Genomic DNA, 27,713 nt, shown 5'->3' on the forward strand with positions numbered 1-27,713 from the left:
TGTGTGTGTGTGTGCATACATGGAGCATCCTTAACCCCTAAATGAGGGACTTTCCTTCCAGGAGGGGAACCCAGGATTGGTTGCTTCTTTGAGGGTGGCAAGCAGAGAGCCAGCAGAGGGGGGTTGGAGTTGGTTTAGGAAGATTCTAGGGGCAGCCAGACTGCAGTGTATAGACCTTCACCCTGGGGAAGATGGAGGTAAGCATCTTTGGTTAGAGACGAGGTGGAGAGGAGTTAGATGTCTTTTCTGGACTTCAGTCAGACCTTCTTCCCTTACAGTTCTCAGGCTGAAAGAAAACATAGGAAGCATCTAGTCCAGTGGTTCTCATCTGAATATGGATCAGAATCACCTGGGATTACTTTTTTCCCCATTTTTATTGAGATTTAATTGACATATACCGTTGTATTAGTTTAAGATGTACAGCAGAATGATTTTATATATGTATATATTGTGAAACAATCACCACAGTAAGTTTAGTTAACATCTATCACCTCAAATAGTTACAAATTTTTTCTTATGAGAACTTGTAAGATCTACTCTCCTAGAACTTTCAAATATGTAATACAGTGCTGTTAACGATAGTCTCCATGCGGTACATTAGATCCTCAGAACTTATTTACCTTATAATGGGAAGTTTGTACCTTTTGACCCCCTTCACCCCATTCCCCCTACTCCCTACCCCCACCTCTGGCAACCACCAATCTGTTCTCTGTATCTATGAGCTTGGGCTTTTTTTGTTGTTGTTTTTTTTAGATTCCACATATAAGTGAGATTATACAGTATCTGTCGTTGCCTGACTTATTTCACTTAGCATAATGTTCTCAAGGTCCATCCATGTTGTCTAAAATAGTAGGATTTCTTTTTTATGGCTGAATAATATTCCATTATGTAGATATACCACATTTTCTTTCTTCATTCATTCATTGATGGACACTTAGGTTGTTTCCATGTCTTGGCTATTGTAGGTAATTTTGCGATGAACACGGGGGTGCATATACCTCTTTGAGATAGTGATTTCATTTCCTTTGGTTATATACCCTGAAGTGGAATTGTTGGATCATATGGTAGTTCTATTAATTTTTTGAGGAAATGTCATACTGTTTTCTGTAGTGGCTGCACCAATTTACATTCCCACCAACAGTGTACAAGGGTTCCCTTTTCTCCACACCCTCACTAGCACTTGTTGTCTCTTATCTTTTTGATATTAGCCATTCTAACAGATGTGAAGTGATGTCTCACTGTGGTTTTGATTTGCATTTCCCTGATGATTAGTGATGTTGAGCATCTTTTCATGTACCTGTTAGTCATTTGTATGTCTTCTTTGGAAAAATGACCATTCCTCTGACCATTTTTTAATTGGATTATTTGTTTTCTGTTATTGAGCTGTATGAGTTCTTTACATATTTTGGATATTAATCCTTTATCAGATATATGATGTGCAAATGGGTCCTTCCATTCCATAGTTTGCCTTTTCATTTTGTTGATAGTCTCCTTCGCTGTGCAGATAGGATTACTTATGAAAAATGGAGATTCCTGGGGTTCTCAAAACTCCCCATTTGGAACCCCTGGAGGTGTGGCGTGGCAGTCTTTAACATTTGCCCTAAGGGGTGCTGGGCTGCCATGAGCTGCCTAAGGCCACACAGCTAATGGTGGCAAATCCAAGGCTAGAACCCAAGGCAAGTCTTCTGACTCCATCCAGGATGTTGCCTCTTACAGCCCGAATGTGTCTGGGGCTTAAAGCTTTGGGAAACAAGGCTCAAGTGGGATGCAGGAGAGTGTGTTGAGTGGATCGCTTATCCTGCAGACTGGTAATCTACCTAATTTAATTAGTTCCCTACAAGGGGGCTTGAATTCTCAGAGCAGGCAGAGATGGCTGAAATGGACCACTCGCTCTGGGATGACCGGGCATCTGCTGACCTTGTCTTTGATACTAGGCAGGATTTCAAAGTCCTCTGTGGCTACCTTCACCTGCTCTCTCTAGGGACCAGCTCTGTTCTCTTGGCTACTTAGAAAAAGAGGCTTCGATTTCTTCCTGGTCTACAGCTATTGCACCTCCCTCCCTTCCTCTCCTCCCCACCAACCCCCCATCCCCTCACATAGCTTTACTGGAATATGACTCACATACCAAACAATTCACTCATTTAAAGTATACAGGTCAATCATTTTTAGTATATTCACAGAGTTGTGCAAACATCACCACAATCAATTTTAGAACATTTCATTACCCCTAATAGAACCCCATACCCACTAGCAGTGACTGACCGTCTAACCCTAAGCAATCACGAATCTACTTCCTGTCTCTATAGATTGGCTTATTCTGTGCATTCCATCTAAATGAAATTATACAATATATGGTCTTTGGTGACTGGCTTCTTTCACTTAGCATGTTTTCAAGGCTCATTCACGTTATATTAGGTATCAGTACTTCATTCCCTTCTATAGCCAAATAATATTCCATTGTATGGATATATCATATTTTGTTTATGCATTTATCAGCTGACAGACATTTGTATTATTTCCATTTTTTGGTCATTATAAATAATGCTGCTATGAACATTAGTCTCCAAATTTTTGTACGACCATATGTTTTCATTTCTCCTGGGTACATACCTAGGAGTAGAATTGCTGGGTCATATGGTAACTCTACGTTTATCTCTTTGAGGAATTGCCAGACTTTTCTAAAGTGGCTGCAGCATGTTACATCCCACCAGCCGTGTATGAGAGCTTCAATTTCTGCACATCCTCACCAACACTTGTTATTATCTGTCTCTTTAATTATAACCATCTTAGTGGGTGCAAAGTGGCTTCTCATTGTGTTTTTGATTTGCATTTCTCTGATGGCTAATGAGGTTGAGTTTTTCTTTTCATGTATTTGTCGACCATTTGTCTATCATCTTCGGAGCAATGTCTATATAGATCCTTTGCCTATTGGTAGGGGGTCTATAAAGCACTACTTGATAACTGAATAAATGATGCCTCGCTCCAATATGTACTATTACTTCCCTTTGTTTCCAAGTAAGTTGTTTCTGTTAGATAAGGAATCATGCATTGTCTTCAGTGTGCAGGTTCTGTGATCATGTGCTTCCTCAAATAGGGGCTCATGGACTTTGGGGGATTAAAATGATAACTTTTTACTGAAGAGGTTGTGGCCAAGGGGCCTGAGGGGTGGGTGGCAGTGAGGACCTGGACTCCAGGCTCTGATCCTCCGCCTCCTCTTGGCCTTCCCCCTCTGGGCCTTAGTTTCTTTGTATAAAAACAAAACACTGAGGAATGTACTACTGATCTAGTCAACAATGTGCACTGGGCTGAGAAGCCAGACTCTAGAGACCGACACTGTATGATCCCCTTTATGTGCCTTTCCGAAAAAGGCAGAACTACAGAATCAGACAACAGATCAATAGCTGCCAGGAATGTGGATGGGGGGAGGGGATTAACCATGAAAGGGCACGAGGGAAATTTGGGGGGTGATAAAATTACTCTCTTGAGTTTTGGTTGGTGGTTACATCATTGTATAAGTTGGTCAAAATTCATATCTATGTCTAAAAATGGTGAATTTTACTGTATGTAAATTATACCTCAATAAACAAACAAAATATAAAACACACACACACACACTCACAATTGGACTAGCAAATCTCTAAGGTCCTCTGAGGGCTGATACTCACTGATACTGTCCTGCAGGTGTGGTCACGGGCAGGGCAGCAGCAAGAGATGGCCAGGGCCTCCTCTAGTTTCTAATCTTTCCTTCCCTGATCCCTCCTCCTCCTCCCCAACTCAACAGTCTTTTGGTGATGTAATGGGAGAAAGAGGGAAAACAGGCTTCATTGGCTTGCTTGGCCATTTTAGGAATGAGGCCCTTCCTCCAAGAGGTAGCTGTGTCCATGTGGCTGACAGATGTTTTCTGAGGATGGTGGCCTTGCCCAGCTGCTCATCCTGGGTCCAAGGTCTGAGCAACTGGCCCCAAATGGAATATTTCTGAACAAGAGCTCAGAATCCAGATCCTAGAGAAGCAGCCATGGAGGCTTGTCAGACAAATGGGAATGGGGATGGAGAGCTCACACTTCTTCCATTTTCCATCCAGGGTCTGCAGGAGGAACACCCCACGCACCGCCCCACCTCTGCCCAGCTATTTACTGAGGCCTAACGTGGGATTATTGATCGAGGCCATCCAGGTTACACACAGTGAGGGAACCAGGCCCTTGCTGGGAAGATGAGAGCAAAGGCTTGTCACAGGCAAGGCAGAGACTGCTACCTGCACAGGCAAACAAAACCCACACCTCCCGGCTGGCAGGAAGGGCTGGGAAAGCTGCCCAGCAGCGATTTGCAAACGTGCTCCGCCTTCACCACCTCCCAGGGCCCCTCTCAGATGCAGCAACTGCTAATATCGGCACTCGTTTCGCGAGCACTTACTAGGTACCAGGCACAGGCTAAGCCCTCTATATTAACTCACAACAACCATACGATTCTGAAGTTCCCACCCTTATTTTACAACGAAGGAAACTCATGCTCAGACTGAGGTGTGCGGCCCAGCCGCCGCCATCAGGGGCTGTTACTCGATTTGTCTGCTGAAAAAAGCCAGATCCGGCTGGGCCAGTTCCCAGGCTCTGAGAGGAATGAGCCCGTGCCTTAAGGGCAGGCTCATCACAGAGAGCTCCGCGCCAGACGGAGCTCATGCCCTACCCCAAAGCCTCTGTAAAACAAGCCAGAGCCTGCAGCCTCTCGCTGGCCAGGGAGGCCTGCCCCTCGATGTGCAGGGTCTGGGACAGATCCTATAACCACCACTGTGGGTGCTGAAGGGCTGGGGGCAGGGAGGGGGCCCAGGCACAGGCGTCACAAGTCCCAGTAAGGGGAGCCAGGAGTTCATGAGGAGAAGCACCCTTCGGAAGGCAGGCTGGGGGAAGGCACACTCTGCGGCCCAGGAGGGGACAAGCCCTGCAGAGGGCCTCCAGGATGTTTCTCCAAGCCACAGAGTTTGGAAGCTGTCACATCCTAGGAAAAGTCCGAGGATCGGAGACATCTATCTGAGGCCCTGAGCAATTGGGAGCTGCCACCAAGGTAAGGGACAGCCTCATGCCCTTTCGGCCAGAAGTCCCCAAAAGGAAGTGGGGAGAGAGGAAGCACTCAGGGGGTTGTCAGACAATCGTGGGTGGGCAGAGCTCCTACTGTTATAATGGGCAGCCCCAAATCTCCACCTCCATCTTGGACCTGAAGCAGATCTCTGTCCATAGTGACAGCTTGCTGAACAAAGATCTGGAAATAAACCAGATGGCTCAACCGAGAAGGAGTTCCAGACTCCCTGGAGGAGGTGGCCATGATCAAGGAGGACAAGGAAGTACAGCTCTTTTGTGGTGGGGCCATGACCTGACAGTGGGATATGCTACAGATCTGACACTTCAGCGGCTACTGCAGGTGTGAGCTCGGTCTTGACCTTGTGAGGCAGGAGTTCTCGCTCTGGGAGGTGGCCCAGGGGTTCGGAGACAAGTTGGTTCCCATGCAAATGTGGCTGAAGACCCATTCCCACACTTCTGAGATCACTCTTACTTTCCGGAGCAGAATTTCTGCCACTGAAGCAAACTGCTAGGTGCCAGCCTCATCGTTAATAGGATTGCGGTACCCTGGTTCCTTTTTACCTTGTTCTCTTTCTCCTCTTGTCAGCCTGACTTCCAGGCTCTCAGAGTCCTGCTGCTTTGGCGTGATTGGAAGATGAGATTGTCTGTCGCTCAGGAAACCAAGACTCCCCATAAAGATCCCCGTCTGTGTGTAGCAGACTTCCATCTTGGGACTTTATTTAAGAGTGTCAGATGGTGTCTGGCCACTGCGGACGCTCACCAGGCCACTGTGGTTTGTGGTGGAGCACAGACAATGGGGCACAGACACCACCCAGCCAAGGAGACCCTGGTAGAGTCAGGGGCGTCAGCCTTCTGGTGACACTGTTGTCCCAACCTACCAGGATGTATTCCCCACCCCAGAGCTTCCCCAAGCTGCTCAGCATCTGCTTAGGAGCGAGGGGGAAACAGGCCGTGTGTGTGTGTGTGTGTGTGTGTGTGTATGTAATGGGGCAGGGTAGGGAGTGGGGAGTGGGGATGGGTGATAGATTTTTTTTTCTAGTGGTAAATCCTACCCAACAAACCCCCAAACCAAGGAGCCACACAGAGTGAGCTGGATTATAGTGGGTTCAAGTCATTTATTTCTAGATGGTACCAGCGTGTTTGATTCTGGAGTCCAATCCCCAAATTCCAGAAAAATAAACTAACGAGAACCACATGCACTATGAGAAGGCCATTCCGACGTGTCTGTGATCGTGCGTCGAGTGGGCATAGAATACAGACCAGGAGCCCTTGGCGCGGCGCAGGGCCTCCCTCCTCAGACAGCTGACAGCCTCTGGCTCTGAGTCCTTATTTGGGACTGGGGAGAGGGCTGAGGCCGGGCCATTAGGACCCTGTTCCTTTACGGCCCTGGGCCCCTTATTGCTACATTTGCTACTTTGCTACTTTATGGCCCCTGGGTGGTGCCCAGGGGATGCCTTATCAGTGGGTGGTACTAATGAGTAGGTTGCTGGCGTCTGCCGTTGCCATGGTTACATGAACCCAGACCTCTCTCCAGAGGGTCCTGAGGTGAGGTGTCAGGGATTCATTTGGCCACTTTTTGACTGTGCCACACATGGTCCTTGCTACATACTCAGCTCAGACAGCCCTTTTGGAGGCTGGTGGCATGTTACCTTCCCCCCCAGGACTTTCCAGCTCCTGGACTTTGCTGGAACACCTCCCTTCAATACGTTCTGCAAGGCCCAAAGACCAACAGCCCTCAATTCTTTCCAGCTTCTGGGAAGGCTTGCTAGTGGTGGTTTTTGAAGCCCATGCACATGGAGCATAATGAGAGGGGTGCATTTTAAGAAAAACATCAATTTCTACAACTAGCCAAGGAGCTGGATGGGTGGCAGGCTCCTGCTTCATGCCCTGTTGGTGAGGTAGTTTGAACACAACAGGGACCCTACTACAGGGAAAGCCCCTGGAGCACGTCTCCATGTGTTCACTGGTCTAAGAAGCAACGCAGAGTGGTGAGAGGTCCCTCCTGGGTGCTGGCCTGTACCTGACACCTTGGCAGGGGTTGGTCTGGAGCAGGATGCAGCTGACTGCCCAGGTGGGCTAGACCCTGCTGCATTCCTGGGGCACAGCAACCCCTTCCCAGCAGAACAAAGCATCCCTTCCTGGAAGGGCAGGAGCCCTCTCTCCAGCCCAGAGAGCTCCTGCTCCTCTGGTCAGGCCCTCTGGCTGCTGCTGGGCGCTTACATGTGCCAACCTACGAGCTTTCCTCTTCCCATGTAGGCAAAGTCTATGGCAGTCAGATGTCCAATGCCTGGTGCCTGTGTGTCTGCCCTGATGGGTGGGTGGTCACTTCTAAGACTGCCCTGATGCTTTGGCTGTGGCGCTGCCAACATGGTATTTGCCCTGTGAATCCTTATGGGGAAGAAACCCAGACCCAGAGACCATGCCCAGTCAGGGGAGCTAAGGCAGGACAGGGCAAAAACGCAAAGCTTATTTTGCTACAGAATTGCCTTCGAAAGTCTAATCTGGTCTGAATTTTTGGTTTTGTCGACCAGGCCAATGGGGAACTGGCCAAGACCAGATTTTCCAAGTGTACTTGCATTCTAAGGTCTGCATGGTAGACTGACCTTGGACTAGCCAGCTTGGGTGGAGCAATCCTGTTCTACCCCCCATTTCTGGGTGTGATCTGCTGGGGGGGTACGTGGTGGCAGTCACAAGACCGAACATGCCTTGGTTGGGAGGCGGGATGAGTCGGGTTATTGCTCTGGGTTTGAATCCATTCGAAGTGCCCCGATGTCTGTCGAGCCTGCTGGATGTCCCCAGAGGTGTCTGGAAGCCTTCAGCCTGCTCTATCTCAGGGCTGCAGTCCATCTGGCTCTGGGCGGGCCTTCTGGGGGCCTCCAAGGTGGGCCAAGCCTCAGGAGCTGCAGCCGGGGGGCACAGAAGTCCTGGCCAGGGAGACTACCCCTGCCCTGGCTGCAGCCACGAGGAAGGACAGGAGGAAGCCAGGCCCTTGCCCTCGACAACTGAGGGCACAGAGGCCCCTGTTGTTCTAGAACTGCCTTTGTCCACCTACCCTGTGTGTCAGTGTCAGCATAGCCTGGGCACCTTGGCAGGGAATAGCTTCCTTTGGGCAACGTTGAGTGCAGAGGAACATGATCGGCAATTTTGTTCTGAAACAGGAGGTCTGTGTGAAAAGCAAGGGGACAAAAAAAGGATGGGACGAGAAGAGGAGGGGTCAGAAGACCCCACAATACGGGAGCGGGCTTCACCAAACTCATTTACTCACCAAGCAGTGGCCAGCTGTCTGCCAGGTGCCAGGTTCTGAGCCCAGGTTGTGTGGCATGAGGGGGAGGGAGTGTCTGCCCAGAATCTGGGTCTATAGCCCCCCCTTTGGAGGCACCCTGAGGACTCAAAATAATGTCTCTAATTTCCACTGTACCGAGAAGGGAGAGCAAACACTGCCATGGGGGAAACTGAGGCGCAGGGGTCAAGAACCAACCACGGCGCAACTGTAATCACGACTCCTCATGCCTTCGGTGGCTCTGCTGTGAGGGATGGAAGCTGGTGCCCCGGAGACAGGGCACGAAGGTGGGCTTGGAAAGATGGTCCTGGGGGAGCACCCAGGAATCAGCGTCTGCAAACAAGCTTATGAGCCTCACCAGCTGGTGAAATTGCCCACACAAGTAAAGAAGTACCAGTGATTGCTGTTTTGCTTCTGTGTTTGCTGTTTATACACTCCCAAGGGAGATTTTTCACCTCCGGCCAGAATAGATCAAAGGAGGATTGTCATAGCAGGTGTGGAGGCGGGGATGAGTGTCTGAATTCAAAAGCACGTTGCTTATACCACTCTGTCGGAGGGCTCACGGGAGTCACAACGGTGACAGCGACAACAATGAGAGTAATAGCTACCATTTGCAAAACACCTACTATGCGCCAGGCACCCGACTCGGTGCCCTGTATCACTCCCTCACAGCCAGGTGGGCGGATGGTCATTTGCAGGTTGGGCTCTGTGCTGGCATTGCCCTGTGATGATTGGCATTGTGGAGGGCAAAGCCTTTGCTGGACCGTCAGAGGACCATTGGGCCCTGGCCTCGCCTCTGGGCACAGATTCCGCCCCAGCTTCAGACACAACTGAGACCAGGCCGCAGGGGCCCAGCCACGCCTGGGACTGCCAGCCTGGGGCCCAGCCCCTCCATCTGGGACCCTCCCAGCTCCCACCTGGAGCTGCCGGAGGGGAGGATCCCAACGGCCCCCGAGTTCACCGCTACGTTTATTTTGAGTAAGACACGCGGGAACACACCAAGGAGCGAGGGGCCACGACAGAATAAATTACAAAATAATAAAAAATTTAAAAGATGGTCAGAACCTTCACGGCTGTTAAACCACAAGCTCTTTCATCAACACCAGTGCTTCCTCTGGTGTTGGACCCTCGAGACGTTTGGCAGGAGCAGAGGGCAGCCGCCAGTGCCTGTGGAGACCTCTTTGAAAGGCGGCCTGCAAGGGGGTTGGAAGAACTCGAGGTGCTGCAGTCCAGGAGATGGCTCAGTGCTGACGATGCGATTGGGGCGCGTGGTGTGCGGGCAGCCTGGTCCCGGCTCCTTACGCGCAGCGGCCGCAGAGGTGGGGGAGGCGGGAGGTGGGAGGTGGTCGGGACACAGTGGTGTAACTAGGGGGGTGCCGTGGGTGCACCGGAGAGGCGGTGGGATGTAATACTGGATGTGCTCAGGGCCAGTGGTCCTCTTGAGTTTGCTGGAAAGCGTGATCCCCCAGACGGCGGGAGGAGTGATGAGAGTCAGAATATAACCTCAGCTGACAGTCACAGCGGGAGTCCCACCGGGTGCTCTCCCCTGAACGTGTTAGGGACCAGGACCTCCTAGAGAGTGCGGTGTCGGCACGCGACTATACAAGGAAGAGAGGGTTGTAAACAGGGGCTTCTACCCGGCCGACCCCAGGTTCCGTGGACTCTCTTTCTGGCCTCCCTCTGGTTCACCCACTGCGTCTCCCCACCGTTGCCCATCACGGCCCTCACTCTTTCTCTTTCACAGTGACCAAATCTCCCCGCAGGGAAACTCTGTCTGCAGATGTGGAGCGCGGCCGGCTGCCCGCGTGGTCCTCGGGCCCGGGCCCTGCAGGGGGGACCGTCAGGAGGACTGCATCAGGCCGGTGAGGCGCTTGCCCGCCAGCGACTTTCCCTGCAGAGACAGCGACACAGGGGCACCACAGGCGCACACACACACAGAGGACAGACACAGAGAGCCAGACAGGTGGATTAATTGTTGCACGAGCCATGAGGCCAAACGACTTAGCTCACCGACCCCTTTCATCTCTGGGTTTTGGAGCCTTAGCCACAGACAACTGAACAACCAGGTCTTTGGGGCAGGTTAGGGGGTGAGGGTGTGTTGCTGGTACACTTTTGGGGGTGTGGGGATCTTACTTACCCCAAACCAGGCATTTCAACCTTTAGGTAGAGTGTCTCTTAATGCCTGTGGGCTGCCCCTGAACTTGATTTTATCCAAGTGAGGAAGGAAAGGTGGCCTGGGGACTAGTAAGATCGGGGGGTGGGGGGGGGGCGGGCAAACCCAAACAGATGATGGCTAAGAATCTGGGTGACTTGGAACTAATGAATTAACTAGTCTGAAGAAGGCAGAAGACCTAGGAATCCTGTTTAAAATGCAGGATTGAGCTCTCCTTGGGTCTTCCTGACAACCTGTTCTGGGACTGGGAAGGTGTGGGGGCTCTGCCGAGGCTCGGAGCCTGGGCTGCAGGACACAGGGCAATACACTCCTATGTTCTTGGTCCCCCATCTATGGTACCCAGAGGCTGACTTTGATGATTCCACATCAGGAAGTCTTACACGCTCTTCACTTACAAACTATGAAGCCGTTCTTGTCCTTTCAAAAACAAAAAGGATGAACTCTATCGTGAGGCCTGGTACACGGGGCATAGAGGTCCTGAGAGAGGCCAGTTGTTCGCATGCCCGGGAGGAACCTCTGATGTGGGGCTGGGCACCAACAGGAGGAGCAAGGCTCAGCCCTCTGCTTATTTCCCTAGCCATGGTCTGCGCCCATCCCCTGCTCACCCTCTTCAGAAATCCATAGCATTGGACAGGCGTCTAGAGGAGAGTATGGCTGGACCCAAGCAGATTGATCACTGTGTCTGAGAAAACACTCAGAGCCCATCTTAATATTGACAGTGGGTCAGCGACACCAGCGCCATCCGCCTAGGGTAGCACGTGGTCGCTCATCAGCAAGGGCTGCAGCGTTTGGTAGCGTGAGGTTTCAAGGGCCAGCAACTCCTCATGTTCATTTCCAAGTGGGGTGTGAGGGCTCATCTTGTTTACTGGGCTTGGCTGCATGTAAGCTGGATGTAATTAAAAAAAATTGATCAGGTTTGTGAAGCCTGGTAGGGTACTCAATAAACCTGCTGATTGATGAATTGATGGATAATGGGCATTTCCAACAAACGAACAACATGGGCTGCGAGTTTGCTGGATACAGGACAATATGTCATCTGGCTTAGCTCTCCACGGAGGGACGTGCCAGCTTGACTTTGAGAATTCCGATGGCAGGGATGGGAGCTTGTCCAGAAATGCAAATGCTCTCAGGGGCAGTTGGGAAGTCTGCATCTACCTCCCCTTTGCTCTGCTTTTCCCCTTTCATGCCTCATGTTTACTAGTGAGAAAAAACTTTTCATTTTTTTCTTCCCTACCTTAAAACAGACACACACACACACACACACACACACACACATGCACAAAATCTCCCCATCAGCAACCTTATCTGAATCTTCAGATACACTAAACTTAGCCTGCAGCCGGTTACATTTATACTGGGCTAAGAATTTTTTAATCAGATTTTTTTTTTTTAAATCCTAGAGGGTTTCAAGTGCCAGTCTTTGCAAATCACTAAAAGCAGGATGGCTACTCCTCTGTGTGGAGTGAGTTAGGTACAACAATAGTTCACAGATGGCAGAGGCTGACCTCCGAGGACTCCCTCTAGCCCTGGTTCTAAAGCACACATGGAGCCGGGACTTTCCTTGACTGCCCTTTCTTACACGGAGCTGTAGGCATTTGTCATCCAGGTGGTGCACCTGGGAACGGGCCTTCTCCACGCAGGCCTGAAGGCGGGAAGCATGGGGAAATGTGGAGCTGATGAGTCTAGGGGCCTCCTGGTACGGGGGCTCTACCAAACCTCCCACAGCTCCTGTCACCCTTTTCCATCCCTGCTCACATGAAAGGCACCAAGGAATGCTGCTTTCCTCCTGGGTGCTGCTTATTGCTGTGGAAACCACACACCAAATACCAGCTCCTCCCCCCTCCTTCCACCCCTCCTCTACCAGGGCCACAAATTACACATGGTGTATCCAGATATATTTCCAGGTTTGCCATACAATGGCATTTGGGGCTCTGATTTAGCTGGCGGGTGTGAAAAAAAGGAATCACTAAGGCTTCTAAATAACAGTCCGTTGCCTGTGCGGATGCTAAAAGCCCAGAGACAAAGAGGGTGAGGTTTACCAGGCATCCAAACCCTCATTACAGCTTCATTCTCATTAGTGAGGTCATTTTGGCTGGAGAAGGGGCTGTGGTTGAGGGAGGTTAGAGATTCTATTTCTGGATGATTGTGTGTCTGTCTGTTTTAGGTGAATTTGGCCCTGAGGATCCCTACCCTCCACGCCTCCCAGTTCTGTAGAGCGGGCTGGGCTGGGAGGCGTTAATTAATCTCTTCCTGCCTAAGTCCTGGAGCTCAGCCTCACAGCTCTGACTGCAAAGACCTGTGGCCAGCCCATCAATCCTTCCCCTCCCCTCTCCCAGCTGCTTGCAGCGGCTCAGGGCTTCACAGTTGGGGGCGGGGCTGCAGCTGACAGCCCGGAGAACACGCCCTGAGATTGTTCCCAACCTCTCAGCCATCCAGGTGGTACTCCTTGGCATTTTTGTCTCCCTCTCCCGCTCCTGCTCTCACACATTTACCAAATGCCAGTTCTGCTGCTAAAGGAGGTCATGATGGTTCAGGTCGGCTCAGGGGGCAGCTCAGCCCAGCCGCAATCTGTTCACTAGGCGGTGACCTCGTGGGTGAGGCTGGAAGGTGGTTACTCATGCAGGGTGCAGGCAAGGCTAGATGCTGGCCTCGGGCTTTGGGGAAGAAATCCTGCAATCACACTGGCTCAGCAGCTGCCTCTCTTCAGAAGAGCTGAGGTTCTTATAATTTTCAGGGATCAAAGTGAAACCTGACAGCAGAGGCTACCGGTGTTCAGAGATGAGGTGCCCCAAGGTGTACGCTGCTAGGGGCTTGCTGGGAGCTCCTAGCTACTGCTCTGCGCACAGAGAGGAGAGCTCCCACCCTGCGCCTTCTAGGGGTCTTTCCTTCCTCCTCTTCACCCCCATCCTCGCCTCCAGTTTGGACGGTTCTGCAGGAGACACTTAGGAAGGGGAGTGGTAATTCTGCCTTTGCCGGGCATCTTGCTTAGTTACAGGGAAAGGAATTTTTTCAGGGTGTGAATGTGTGCTGTTCCTCAATGCTGGTCAGTCGGGAACAGATCATGGTGCCAGGAAACTGCAGCCAGCTCAGCCTGAGGCCTTGGCGTAGCTGAGCGAAGCAGCTGAAGGTGGTTGAAAATGCTATTAGCAGGCAGCCTTTGTCCAAGTGAAAAAATATACAGTGATTAAGAACTGAGCTGCAGAAGGTACATTCCAGAGACACCAAAGCTTTGCATTCAGACAAAGTACTTTTCACCTTCGAGACATTTGGCCAAGTTTAATCCAATAGAATTTGGGATCCTTCAATTTCATGGACCACAGGCTCAGTGCTGGGTTCACAAACACCCACACGTTCAATTCCCACCCTCCACCCTGACTAATCATTTCAGCTCTGCAGCCATCCTGATGGCTAGAAGCCTGGAAGAAGGTGGTCACGGAATCCTTTGTTTCTAAAAGGAAGTGCACAAAAGGAATAGCTCCCTTTTGTGAGGTGCTTCAGGAAAAATCGACATGCTGCTTGACATGCTGTGGCTCTGTGCATCGCACTTCCAGATATTAATCAACAAAGCATGCACCATCTGGGTTACCAAGAGCTTTCGCCACTCACTTACCTGAGAGATTGACGCTAACCTCTTTGGCTGGGAGAAGGGCTGTGGCTCAAAGAGTAGCCCTGGGGGTCAGATGGCATACTGGGGGCAGCGGAGCCAAGCACTAGTGGCTCAGGCAGGACCTTTTTCAACTCTAAGAAAGTAGAGACATCTGAGCTGCTGATGAGATTTTCTTGCTAATTTGCTCAGATGACCTAAGACCAAAGTTACAGATCTCAAGTCCACTAACTCTAAACACATGCTATGAGGGGGATGGAAATCAACTGTGGTTGTCTCTAGGGGAGAGAGATGGAATTGACTGGAAAGGGGCATAAGGGAACTTTATAGGGTGATGGGTGTAGGTTACACTGGTGCATACATTCGTCAAATTCATTGAACCATACATTTCAGATCTATTCATTTTGCCATGTGTAATTATGTTTCAAAAGAAAAAAAAAAGATTAGAAAAAAATCCAGCTATCACATCTCTGCTTTGAAATTTCCCACCCCTTACTCTTTTTCAGTGGCTGTCCCAGCAACTTTGCCTTTTGGCTAAATTCAAAGCTTCCCCCTCCAGTATAGGAGAAACCCAGATTCCTCTGCTAGGGGAACTAGAACTTGCAACAGAACTAATTTGGAACATGATTTCTAGTCTCCATAGATCCAAACGGATCACCTTGTGGTGACACACAGGCATTTTTCATCCCTGCTCATGAAAAATGGTGTTTTGCTGAATAGGGCTCACCAGGTGACCTCAGCAGGCAAGAAGTGGGAGGTCCCAGAGAGAAGCTGTCCTTTCAAGGAGGCTGAAAGTTACCTATGAGTAGATGATGCTCAAGTTCATAAACGATGAGTGTGTGTGGACTCACAGGCCTGTAGGGGGCTTGCTGGCGAGAGCCGTCAGCCCTAGGAGCCAGGTAGAAAGGAAAGGTCCCCGCTTGGGTTTGTTGGGAGGGGGAGGAGCCAAGGACTCCAGCCAAGTCAGGACTGCCTGACTTCATCCGGTGACTTCCCTGGAGGTTGGTCCCCCTGGAGCCCTCTTCTCCACTGAGCAAAGCAAAAGGGATGATTTCAAAAGGAAGTGTAAGGTATTCTGTGGCATCTCCTTTCTCAATGATGTTTAAAATTGGAGAGAGAGTGCCATTTGCTTGGGAAAGTTTAGAGGGCTAGAAGCTCTGGCAGGGGATGGTAGGAAAACCCATACTTGATAGAGAATAATTTGAAAACACTCCAACTCTCCTCTTTCATCATCAGCAAGATGGGCAGATGAGATGGGAACTAGCCAATGGTTACACATGGCTGATTCATGGCAGAGCTAGGCTGGAGCAGCATCCAGGAAGCAGAGGCTGCTTCTGGCTTTCTCACTCTTCAGGGATGGGGGAGGGGGTGGGGGGGGTGGGTGCCCTGTGACAAGATCCATTCCTGAGGTCTGTATTACTCCTGGGTCCTTGCCAAGCTTTCTGATCTCTCTCAGGAGCTGAAGGGCATTTTATTTGGTATTGAAATATTCTCTTTATTTATTTGACTTTTTAAAAATAGGATAGCACAGACATCCGAGACACAGCCGGGCCGGTGACTCGGCTGTGGGTGGTGCCCCGGAGTCTGGGGAGGCAGCAAGGGACGCAGGACGCTCTCCGAGGTCACCCCTGGGGAGAGCTGAGAGGCTGACACAGTCTTGGTGCTCCAGCCGGGTGTCAGGCCTGAGCCTCTGAGGTGGGAGAGCCAAGTTCAGGACATTGGTCCACCAGAGACCTCCCGGCCCCATGTAATATCAATCGGCAAGAGCTCTCCCAGAGATCTCCATCTCAATGCTAAGACCCAGCTCCACTCAACGACCAGCAAGCTACAGTGCTGGACACCCCATGCCAAACAACTAGCAAGACAGGAACACAACCCACCCATTAGCAGAGAGGCTGCCTAAAATCATAGTAAGTTCACAGACACCCCAAAACACACCACCGGACTCAGTCCTGCCCACCAGAGAGACAAGATCCAGCCTCATCCATCAGAACACAGGTACCAGTTCCCTCCACCAGGAAGCCTACACATCCCACTGAACCAACCTTATCCACTGGGGGCAGACACCATAAACAACAGGCACTATGAACATGCAGCCTACGAAAAGGAGACCCCAAACACAGTAAGTTAAGCAAAATGAGAAGACAGAAAAACACACAGCAGATGAAGGAGCAAGGTAAAAACCCACCAGACCAAACAAATGAAGAGGAAATAGGCAGTCTACCTGAAAAAGAATTCAGAGTAATGATAGTAAAGATGATCCAAAATCTTGGAAGTAGAATGGAGAAAATACAAGAAATGTTTAACAAAGACCTAGAAGAACTAAAGAGCAAACAAACAGTGATGAACGACACAATAAACGAAATTAAAAATTCTCTAGAAGGGAGCAATAGCAGAATAACTGAGGCAGAAGAACAGATAAGTGACCTGGAAGATAAAATAGTGGAAATAACTACTGCAGAGCAGAATAAAGATAAAAGGATGAAAAGAATTGAGGACAGTCTCAGAGATCTCTGGGACAACATTAAACGCACCAACATTCAAATTATAGGGGTCCCAGAAGAAGAAGAGAAAAAGAAAGGGACTGAGAAAATATTTGAAGAGATTATAGTTGAAAACTCTTAATATGGGAAAGGAAATAATCAAGTCCAGGAAGCACAGAGAGTCCCATACAGGATAAATCCAAGCAGAAACATGCCAAGACACATATTAATCAAACTATCAAAAATTAAATGAAAAGAAAAAATATTAATAGCAGCAAGGGAAAAGCAACAAATAACATACAAGGGAATCCCCATAAGGTTAACAGCTGATCTTTCAGCAGAAACTCTGCAAGCCAGAAGGGAGTGGCAGGACATATTTCAAATGATGAAAGGGAAAAAACTACAGCCAAGATTACTCTACCCAGGGCTTCCCTGGTGGTGCAGTGGTTAAGAATCTGCCTGCCAGTGCAGGGGATATGGGTTCGAGTCCTGGTCCAGGAAGATCCCACATGACACAGAGTAGCTACGCCCATGTGCCACAACTACTGAGCCTGCATTCTAGAGCCTGTGTGCCACAACTACTGAGTCTGTGAGCCACAACTACTGAAACCCGCACACCTAGAGCCCGTGCTCCACAAGAGAAGCCACTGCAATGAGAAGCCCGTGCACTGCAAAGAAGAATAGCCCCTGCTTGCCACAACTAAAGAAAACCTGCTCACAGCAATGAAGACACAAGGCAGCCAAAAATAAATAAATAATTAATTAATTAAAAAAAAAAGCGATTACTCTACCCAGCAGGGATCTCATTCAGATTCGATGGAGAAATTAAAACCTTTACAGATAAGCAAAAGCTAAGAGAATTCAGCACCACCAAACCAGCTTTACAACAAATGCTAAAGGAACTTCTCTACACCAGAAACACAAGGAGGAAAAGACCTACAATAACAAACCCAAAACAATTAAGAAAATGGTAATAGGAACATACATATTGATAACTACCTTAAATGTAAATGGATTAAATGCTCCAACCAAAGACATAGCCTGGCTGAATGGATAAAAACACAAGACCCATATATATGCTGTCTACAAGAGACCTACCTCAGACCTAGGAGCACAAACAGACTGAAAGTGAGGGGATGGAAAAAGATATTCCATGCAAATGGAAATCAAAAGAAAGCTGGAGTAGCAATTCTCATATCAGACAAAATGGACTTTAAAATAAAGACTATTACAAGAGACAAAGAGGGACACTACATAAAGATCAAGGGATCAATCCAAGAAGAAGAAATAACAATTGTAAATATTTATGCACCCAACATAGGAGCATCTCAATACATAAGGCAAATGCTAACAGCCATAAAAGGGGAAATCGACAGTAACACAATCATAGTAGGGGATTTTAACACCTCACTTTCACCAATGGATGGATCATCCAAAATGAAAATAAATAAGGAAACACAAACTTTAAATGACACATTAAACAAGATGGACTTAATTGATATTTATAGGACATTCCATCCAAAAACAACAGAATACACTTTCTTCTCAAGTGCTCATGGAACATTCCCCAAGATAGATCATATCTTTGGTCACAAATCAAGCCTTGGTAAATTTAAGAAAATTGAAATCGTATCAACTATCTTTTCCAACCACAGCACTATAAGACTAGATGTCTATTACAGGAAAAAATCTGTAAAAAATACAAACACATGGAGGCTAAACAATACGTTACTAAATAACCAAGAGATCACTGAAGAAATCAAAGAGGAAATCAAAAAATATCTAGAAACAAATGACAATGAAAACACAATGACCCAAAACCTATGGGATGCAGCAAGCGCAGTTCTAAGAGGGAAGTTTATAGCAATACAATCCTACCTCAAGAAACAAGAAACATCTCAACTGAACAACCTAACTTTACACCTAAAGCAATTAGAGAAAAAAGAACAAAAAAACCCAAAGTTAGCAGAAGGAAAGAAATCATAAAGATCAGATCAGAAATAAATGAAAAAGAAATGAAGGAAATGATAGCAAAGATCAATAAAACTAAAAGCTGGTTCTTTGAGAATATAAACAAAATTGATAAACCATTAGCCAGACTCATCAAGAAAGAAAGGGAGAAGACTCAAATCAATAGAATTAGAAATGAAAAAGGAGAAGTAACAGCTGACACTGCAGAAATACAATGGATCATGAGAGATTACTACAAGCAACTATATGCCAATAAAATGGAAACCTGGAAGAAATGGACTAATTCTTAGAAAAGCACAACCTTCCGAGACTGAACCAGGAAGAAATAGCAAATATAAACAGACCAATCACAAGCACTGAAATTGAAACTGTGATTAAAAATCTTCCAACAAACAAAAGCCCAGGAGCAGATGGCTTCACAGGCGAATTCTATCAAACATTTACAGAAGAGGTAACACCTTTCCTTCTCAAATTCTTCCAAAATATAGCAGAGGGAGGGACACTCCCAAATTCATTCTATGAGGCCACCATCACCCTGATACCAAAACCAGACAAAGATGTCACAAAAAAGGAAAACTACAGGCCAATACCACTGATGAACATAGATGCAAAAATCTTCAACAAAATACTAGCAAACAGAATCCAACAGCACATTAAAAGGATCATACACCATGATCAAGTGGGGTTTATCCCAGGAATGCAAGGATTCTTCAATATATGCAAATCAATGTGATACACCATATTAACAAATTGAAGGAGAAAAACCATATGATAATCTCAATAGATGCAGAAGAAACTTTTGACAAAATTCAACACCCATTTATGATAAAAACCCTCCAGAAAGTAGGCATAGAGGGAACTTACCTCAACATAATAAAGGCCATCATTCTCAATGGTGAGAAACTGAAACCATTTCCACTAAGATCAGGAACAAAACAAGGTTGCCCACTCCCACCACTATTATTCAACATCGTTTTGGACGTTTTAGCCACAGCAATCAGAGAAGAAAAAGAAATAAAAGGAATCCAAATCAGAAAAGAAGAAGTAAAACTGTCACTGTTTGCAGATGACATGATACTATACATAGAGAATCCTAAAGATGCTACCAGAAAACTACTAGAGCTAATCAATGAATTTGGTAAAGTAGCAGGACACAAAATTAATGCACAGAAATCTTTTGCATTCCTATACACTAATGAAAAAACTGAAAGAGAAATTAAAGAAACACTCCCATTTACCATTGCAAAAAAAAAGAATAAATTACCTAGGAATAAACCTACCTAAGGAGACAAAAACCTGTATGCAGAAAACTATAACACACTGATGAAAGAAATTAAAGATGATACAAACAGATAGAGAGATATACCATGTTCTTGGATTGGAAGAATCAACATGGTGAAAATGACTATACTACCCAAAGCAATCTACAGATTCAATGCAATCCCTATCAAACTACCAATGGTATTTTTCACAGAACTAGACCAAAAATTTCACAATTTGTGTGGAAACACAAAAGACCCCAAATAGCAAAAGCAATCTTGAGAAAGAAAAACGGAGCTGGAGGAATCAGGCTCATGGACTTCAGACTATACTACAAAGCTACAGTAATCAAGACAGTATGGTATATAGCTGATTCACTTTGTTATAAAGCAGAAAGTAACACCCCATTGTAAAGCAATTATACTCCAATAAAGATGTTAAAAAAAAAAAGACAGTATGGCACTGGCACAAAGACAGAAATATAGATCAATGGAACAGGATAGAAAGCCCAGAGATAAACCCATGCACTTATGGTCACTGTATCTTTGATAAAGGAGGCAAGAATATACAATGGAGAAAAGACAGCCTCTCCAATAAGTGGTGCTGGGAAAACTGGACAGCTACATGTAAAAGAATGAAGTTAGAAGACTCCCTAACACCATACACAAAAATAAACTCAAAATAGACTAAAGATCTAAATGTAAGGCCAGACACTATCAAACTCTTAGAGGAAAACATAGGCAGAACACTCTATGACATAAATCACAGCAAGATCTTTTTGGACCCACCTCCTAGAGAAATGGAAATAAAAACAAAAATAAACAATGAACCCTAACAAACAATGGGACCTAATGAAACTTAAAAGCTTTTGCACAGCAAAGGAAACCATAAACAAGATGAAAAGACAACCCTCAGAATGGGAGAAAATATTTGCAAATGAAGCAACTGACAAAGGATGAATCTCCAAAATTTATAAGCAGCTCATGCAGCTCAATATCATAAAAACAAACAACCCAATCCAAAAATGGGCAGAAGACCTAAATAGACATTTCTCCAAAGAAGATATACAGATTGCCAGCAAACACATGAAAGGATGCTCAACATCACTAATCATTAGAGAAATGCAAATCAAAACTACAATGAGGTATCACCTCACACCGGTCAGAATGGCCATCATCAAAAAATCTACAAACAATAAATGCTGGAGAGGGTGTGGGGAAAAGGGAACCCTCTTGCACTGTTGGTGGGAATGTAAATTTATACAGCCGCTATGGAGAACAGTATGGAGGTTACTTAAAAAACTAAAAATAGAACTACCATATGACCTAGTAATCCCACTACTGGGCAAATACCCTGAGAAAACCATAATTCAAAAAGAGTCATGTACCACAATGTTCATTGTAGCACTATTTACAATAGCCAGGATATGGAAGCAACCTAAGTGTCCATCAACAGATGAATGGATAAAGAAGATGTGGCACAAATATACAATGCAATATTACTCAGCCATAAAAAGAAATGAAATTGAGTTATTTGTAGTGAGGTGGATGGACCTAAAGACTGTCATGCAGAGTGAAGTAAGTCAGAAAGAGAAAAACAAATACCGTATGCTAACACATATATATGGAATCTAAAAAAAAAAAAAAAATGGTTCTGAAGAACCTAGGGGCAGTACAGGAATAAAGACACAGACGTAGGGAATGGACTTGAGGACACGGGGACGGGGAAGGGTAAGCTGGGACGAAGTGAGAGAGTGGCATGGACATATATACACTACAAAATGTAAAATAGATAGCTAGTGGGAAGCAGCCGCATAGCACAGGGAGATCAGCTCGGTGCTTTGTGACCATCTAGAGGGGTGGGATAGGGAGGGTGGGAGGGAGGCGCAAGAGGGAGGGGATATGGGGATATACGTATATGTATAGCTGATTCACTTTGTTATACAGCAGAAACTAACACACCATTGTAAAGCAATTATACCCCAATAAAGATGTTAAAAAAAAATAGGGTACCACAAACATAAAACAAAGCCTCCCCCATCCTCCAAATCAAGAGATAGGTGAAAATTGAATTATATTTAAAAAAAGCTCTCTGGATGAAGACTTAACATATATTAAACCTATGTAAAAAGTAAGTAATATGGTCAAAATACAAACAATGGATTCTTTTGCAACAGCCCACCATATTATGTACAGTAACATCAGGTTTTTCCACGTCAATGGTGGGTCTATGGAATCTGCCTGCAGTCGTGTCTGCCGAGAGCAATTCCCACAAAATGTTACTGGGATCATTGGCAGGTCCAGACACCTTACTCTAGCCTGGCAACTAGCAGTGCTTTTTTTTTTTTTTTTACTTAAATTTTTTTTTAATTTAGAAAAGTTGAGTTGTCAGCCCTCCTATCTGAACTAAATGTGAGAGGACCAACCTATATCCCCTATCTCCAGGGATTTTCTCTTTGAATTTCTTGTTCCTGCCCAATGGGGTGGCATCGTTATCTCATGCACCCTCCCTTCTCAAGTGCCCTCCTCTTTGACTCAACCAGACTTTGATGGTGGCAGTGTGGGGACAGTCCCCTTACCAGGGACACAGGTTAGCTGCCGAGGAAAGTTACTAACGGCCACCCATTGATTGAACATAGAGCAGCTGTTGTGTGTCAAGCGCACTAGACATTTGAGAGACACCTGTGCTAATGTCCACAGCATCCTTGCCAGTTAGGTATTCCTTTAACCCTGACTGGACACATGAGGTTGAACCACTAGCCTGAGTGCACACTGCTGGTCAGTGGCCTCATGGCCCGTCCACCTTCTCCCCTGTACATGACTGTCACTCTCAAGGAAGGAGGCAGGTGGAAAAGCTCAGGACTAAGGACTCCTCCACATCTATCCACACCAGGCTATCTCTCTGGGCAGTGCAGGGTGATTTTCTTAACCTCACTGAGAAAGATGCTTCAGCTCTTGGGCACACTTGAGACCATCCCAGGCATTTCTGTTCTGCCTAAGGTACTTCCCTCCATCACACTGGGGACTCCTGGGAAGGAAAAGCTGCTACCTTCTGGCTGGCAAGCCTGGCAAAGTGGGACTTTGACTGTTGTGTTGAGCTGAGGTGCACGTCACCGCCGCTTGGCACTCATGGGTTTAAAACGGTGGCTACTGGACCGGCCAGTGAAGCTGCCACTTCTGTTTGTGGCCCTGTGTTATTGGTGCCGATGCCTCTGGGATCTCCATAGCAACAGTCCCAGGGAGGAGAGAAGCAGGTGTGATGTTTACCTTCCTGAGGAGGGGCAGGCGGACGCTTTACTCCAATTAGAACCAACCCCAATTAGAACCACGTGCCTAAATCGAGCTGGCTGGGGAAGCCCTCCCCGGCTGCTCTTCCTGGCACTTCTGCCTCCTGCCCCCTCATCGTGCTCGTCACTTATGGGGCTCTTTGCAAAGTCCGACCTCTACCTGTTAGTTTTGGTGGGTGATGGGAGACCTTCCTCCATGGTCCCCAGCTGTGCAGGGACAAATCTGGAACCCGGCAGGCATGCGGGATGCCGGAGTGACAAGGGCTCAGCAGCTGTGCCCGACACTGGTGGCACAACGCCCAGTCCCCAACTCCCCAGTCTCCTGTCCAAGTTGTGCATTTCCATTTTCCCTGCTGCTTTTTTCACCTCATGCAGGAGAAATGCCCCCCTTTTATTACCGATCTCTTATCTCCTTCCTCTCGTTCTGACTGAAAAACCCTGGTGCTCTTTCTACACTCAGCCTGCAGCAAGGTCTTGGTGGACACAGGGGTGGAGTGGAGGTGGGCATTCTGTTCACGAGGCCCCTCGATGGCACGCCTTCCTTAGCCCATGCTGTGCTGGCCTCTTCCTCGCCTCCTCCTCCTTCTCCTTAAATGTACTTTGGCATCTCTGCGCTGGTTCACCCCAAATTAGGCAAGGGCCCAAAGACTCAAGGAAACAGGGACATGCCTGAATTGCTATCGGCAACAACTTGATGCTACTTTTTTTCCAACTAGGAAGTTCAAGTGACCCTTGACTATGGCGACAGGGGAGAGCGCTGCTGAAGTTTAGTGGATGAGACAGCAGGAGGGATCACTTGCTCGGCTGTGTGTGATCCTTCTCAGGACCCAGGAGGACTCTAATCCCTCCCTCCTAAGGGCACTTCTCATCTCCTGCGAACACGTTCGCCCAGAACACATCCATGGCTTGGGGTCCTTGGTTAAGCCAGCTGCCAAGGCAGAGTTTTGAGGGCACAGGCTGCCAACATGCTGACTGTCCCCACCGCCCCGAAGCATAATCTTTCCGTGAATGTCCAAGTCCATTTGGATACACATTCAAAGAGGGCTGGCTCATTTCTCTTTCCTCCCTACTCTCAGGAATGCAGTTTGGCGGGCATTTATCAGACATGTATTTCTAACCTGAAAAAGTACAGCAGGGGACAGGTCAAGCAGCATTTTTCAAGACATCTCTGGACAGAAACGTGGGCTGATGGAATTCCTAGCCACAGAGACCCTTCTTACTTCCCTACAAACCCTTTTCACATGTCTCTGCAATGCTCTCCATCCCAGTGACACAGGGGATGCGCGGTTCCCTAGCCCTCTTCTCCCCTGGTGGTCTAGCAGGTAGAAAGGTGAGATTTCCAAGTTTCCCGCAGGACTTGGCCCTGGACCACAGAGGAAGAGTAATGGAAGCGGTAAGTGGGAGACTAAGCCTCAGGTTGCTGCTGTTAGATCGAAAAGCATCTTCAAAGGTAGAGGGCATTTCTGCTAGGGGTCCAGGAGAAGTGAGTTACAGGATCAATACCTAAAGACATTATTTGTACATTGCCTCTGGGACAAGGCACTCATCTCCGTGTCATTTCTAGACCCCTCCCCTCAGCTTCTTGTTTCTTAGGAAGAAAAAACTATGGGTGTAAAAAAAGAGGCAGGAAAAATGGGCACCTAAAAAATGGGTGCCACTCACTGTCCATGGAACTAGGGTGTGAGAACAGGAGGGGTGGGCAGAGATAAGGCCACGGACAAACAGATCATCTCTTCCGGATTTGGAGCACCTTCTGGGCAGAAGGATCCCAAAGAAGGTTAGAGAGTTCGGACGCCGGGATCACTCACCCACTGCTGGAAGGAAGCCACCTCGGGGGTGAAATGCAGCGGCCATTCTGACTCTGCGCCAGCAGCACTAGGCAATTGTGTTTTTAGGAAGGGAAGTGAAGAATAACTTATCCAGCTGAAACCGTGAAGACCTGTGGCTTTAGGGGAGCCCCTGCCCAGACACGCACACAGCAGCAGCGGGCAGGCGGTCCATGCGCAGAGGCACATGCAGGTCTGCAGCGTATGTTACACACGTACCATACACTGAACTCAGAGGCGTGTATCAGGCAGGTAGCACATGCACCTGTGTATGCAGCTGTGCACACGCTCATGTGAGTGTTTACACCACAGGCACTTGCAAAAGCATCTCATGCAAGGTTCATGAGCAACCACGTGATTGGCTGTAGAGCTTTACATCAGGCTCCTAAGATGCCAATCTTTGACAGACACTGCAAACTTCAAGCATTTACCTTAAGATACATATATAAACCTGACTTTCCCCAGGAAAAAGCCATTCGTGTCAGTGGAAATGGCCTCTCTGCTTCTGTTTCTGTCAATACTGCAAGCAGTGGGAGCGTGCCGCCCAGGGGGCTGGTTTCCGAGGGATTTCAAAGCATCCCCTGCCACTTGGTTCTGACTCCTCCAACCAGCCCACTTTGTAGCACGCAGTTAGAAAGCAGGAGCCTCTGTTTATCTGGCAGATGGAGCAACCAGACTTGGTGAGGCTGTACTGCTCAGGGTGGCTCCAGGCAGGCAGACAGCTGCCAGGTGAGGGTTTCTGGGAATGAGGCTTCTGCTGTGCAGAGCGCTACATCTGCAGGATTGGATTTCATGCTCTTATAGGGGAGAACCATCTCCGATCTGTGTCTGGAAGCAGGAGGCATCTTAGGGTCCTGCACCTCAGGAGTCGGGGCAAATGCCAGATCCTGACAACGTAGGCAGTGTTCCCTTGGTGGCCCTCCCCACATCCTGGCACCGCACTGCTACAAGCCCCTAGCTCCTACTGCTTCCTGGGAAGTGCACAGGGGCCCGGAGAAAGAGACCACAGGGCAGAAGCTGGCGTGCTGGGTACCGCAGTCCCTCCATTCCTAGGGAAAGCAGAGAAACTGGCTCTCTGAGTTGACTTTAAAAATAAGACAATAATAATAGCTACCATTTATCGAGTAGAGTCATGTGCCGGTTGCTGTAATAAACGAATGTGCTTTGCACACACTGTCGTATTTGAGATACGCGTGTCACCATCCTCAACTGCAAAATAAATACAATAATACCTACCTTGCAGGACGTGGTTGGAAATCAGATAAGGTAATAAGAGCTAATGGGCTGCAGGTAACATCATAATAATGAAAATAATAATACAAAGAGTTAGTTATACTTAAGCATATATACTGCAAACACTATCCTAAGCACTTTATGTATTCTTTCCCTCTTAATCATTTACTCATCTTTTTTACAGATGAGGAAACTGAGGCTTGGAGCCTGAAACACACAGTTAAGTGGTGGAGCTGGAGGAGAACCGAAGTCCCTCTCAGGCTAAGTTCTGCATGACACGGATGCCCACAGTGCAACAACGTGAGCGCCCGACATGGCAGCTGTTCTTGTTATGCCCTCATTTAGTGCCAACATCCACCCAGGGCAGCAGACATCATTGTACCCATCAGGCAAGTGAGCGGCTTGCCCAGGGTCTTATACCAACTTCAGGTGGAGAAATAGGATTCAACGGGGGCTGCCCATCCCTAACCCTGAGCCCATTCTCTACATTCTGGTGGCCCCTAAAGGGATGTTGTTCTCAGGGGGCGGAGCCGGCAGGTCATCTTCAGTAGGGGATGAGAATGCAGTTGGGGGAAATATCACTGCCAGGTTTTCAACATTTAACCTCTCATAGGTAGTGCTTGTTCAGTCACACCCAGATAGCTGGCTGAGGAGCAGTGAGGACAGCTCAGGGCAGGACGAGGGGCCAGTTGGAGCCTCTCAAAACAAACTCCTGCCAGGGCAAGATGCACGTTGCTGTGCAGTCCTCCGTGCGGTCCTGGGGAGGATGGAAAGAAAGGGGACCCTGGCATCAAACCTACACAAAGCTGCTGAAGGGCAAGCTGGGGGCTCTAGTGGCCACCACCCCAGCCGCACGCCTTCCTGGTGATCCTTCTCATAACGTCCTACACATCTAGAAACGATTCAGCAACGCTCTGATTGGGGGCTAGCAAATGATGGGCTCTGAAGCTGTGTCATTACCAAGGAAACCCCCCTTGAGGATATGACCACAGGATGGTGACCACTCACAAATACTAATGGTTGAATCCTTTACATAGTTAGAATTATGGATGCCCTGGAACCTTCCAGGATCATTCAGGACAGAGAATCCATCAGAATTTCCCCTCTCCTTTTGCTGCAGCTTACAAGGTTGGGTTGAGTTTTGTACTGGTTGCTCCATCCCCGTTTCCCAACTTAGTATGCTAGGATGGAAAGGGCAGGCCCTCTACCCTTACTTGATGGTCTGTCTTTTCCCATTAGGTGTGGGGATTTGGATGCACCGTGCTCTTGGTACAAATGAGAAAGGCCAGGGGCATGGTGTAAAACAGTTCTCCAGCCCTGTGAAAAAGCAGGGGCACCCCCTGGATCCCCATACCTCTCTCTCCCCTACCTCTTACATCCAGGCATCAATCACGCCCACCAGAGTTTTAAAGGCCTGTATGAGGGAACACAGTAACAATCAACTCTGACTGGGCTTTCTTTAGCTTCAAAAAATGTCTTATTAAAACTTTGCTGACTTTATCGGGATCGCCATGTTTAATGAGAGGCC

General features: G+C 47.8%; 1 protein-coding gene across 1 annotated transcript in view; it reads right to left on the reverse strand.

The window, feature by feature from the left end:
- Positions 1-6,164: 6,164 nt before the first annotated feature.
- Positions 6,165-27,713, reverse strand: part of RGS6 (regulator of G protein signaling 6) — a 504,882-nt gene continuing 483,333 nt past the window's right edge. The window contains 4 exon segments of the mRNA XM_082388244.1: positions 6,165-9,909; positions 9,911-9,947; positions 10,078-10,240; positions 24,935-25,001. Coding sequence (XP_082244370.1) covers positions 9,865-9,909; positions 9,911-9,947; positions 10,078-10,240; positions 24,935-25,001 — 312 coding nt within the window. The 3' untranslated portion in view covers positions 6,165-9,864.

This window comes from Balaenoptera borealis, assembly GCF_965194805.1.
Source record: "Balaenoptera borealis genome assembly, chromosome: 3".
NCBI lineage: Eukaryota > Metazoa > Chordata > Mammalia > Artiodactyla > Balaenopteridae > Balaenoptera > Balaenoptera borealis.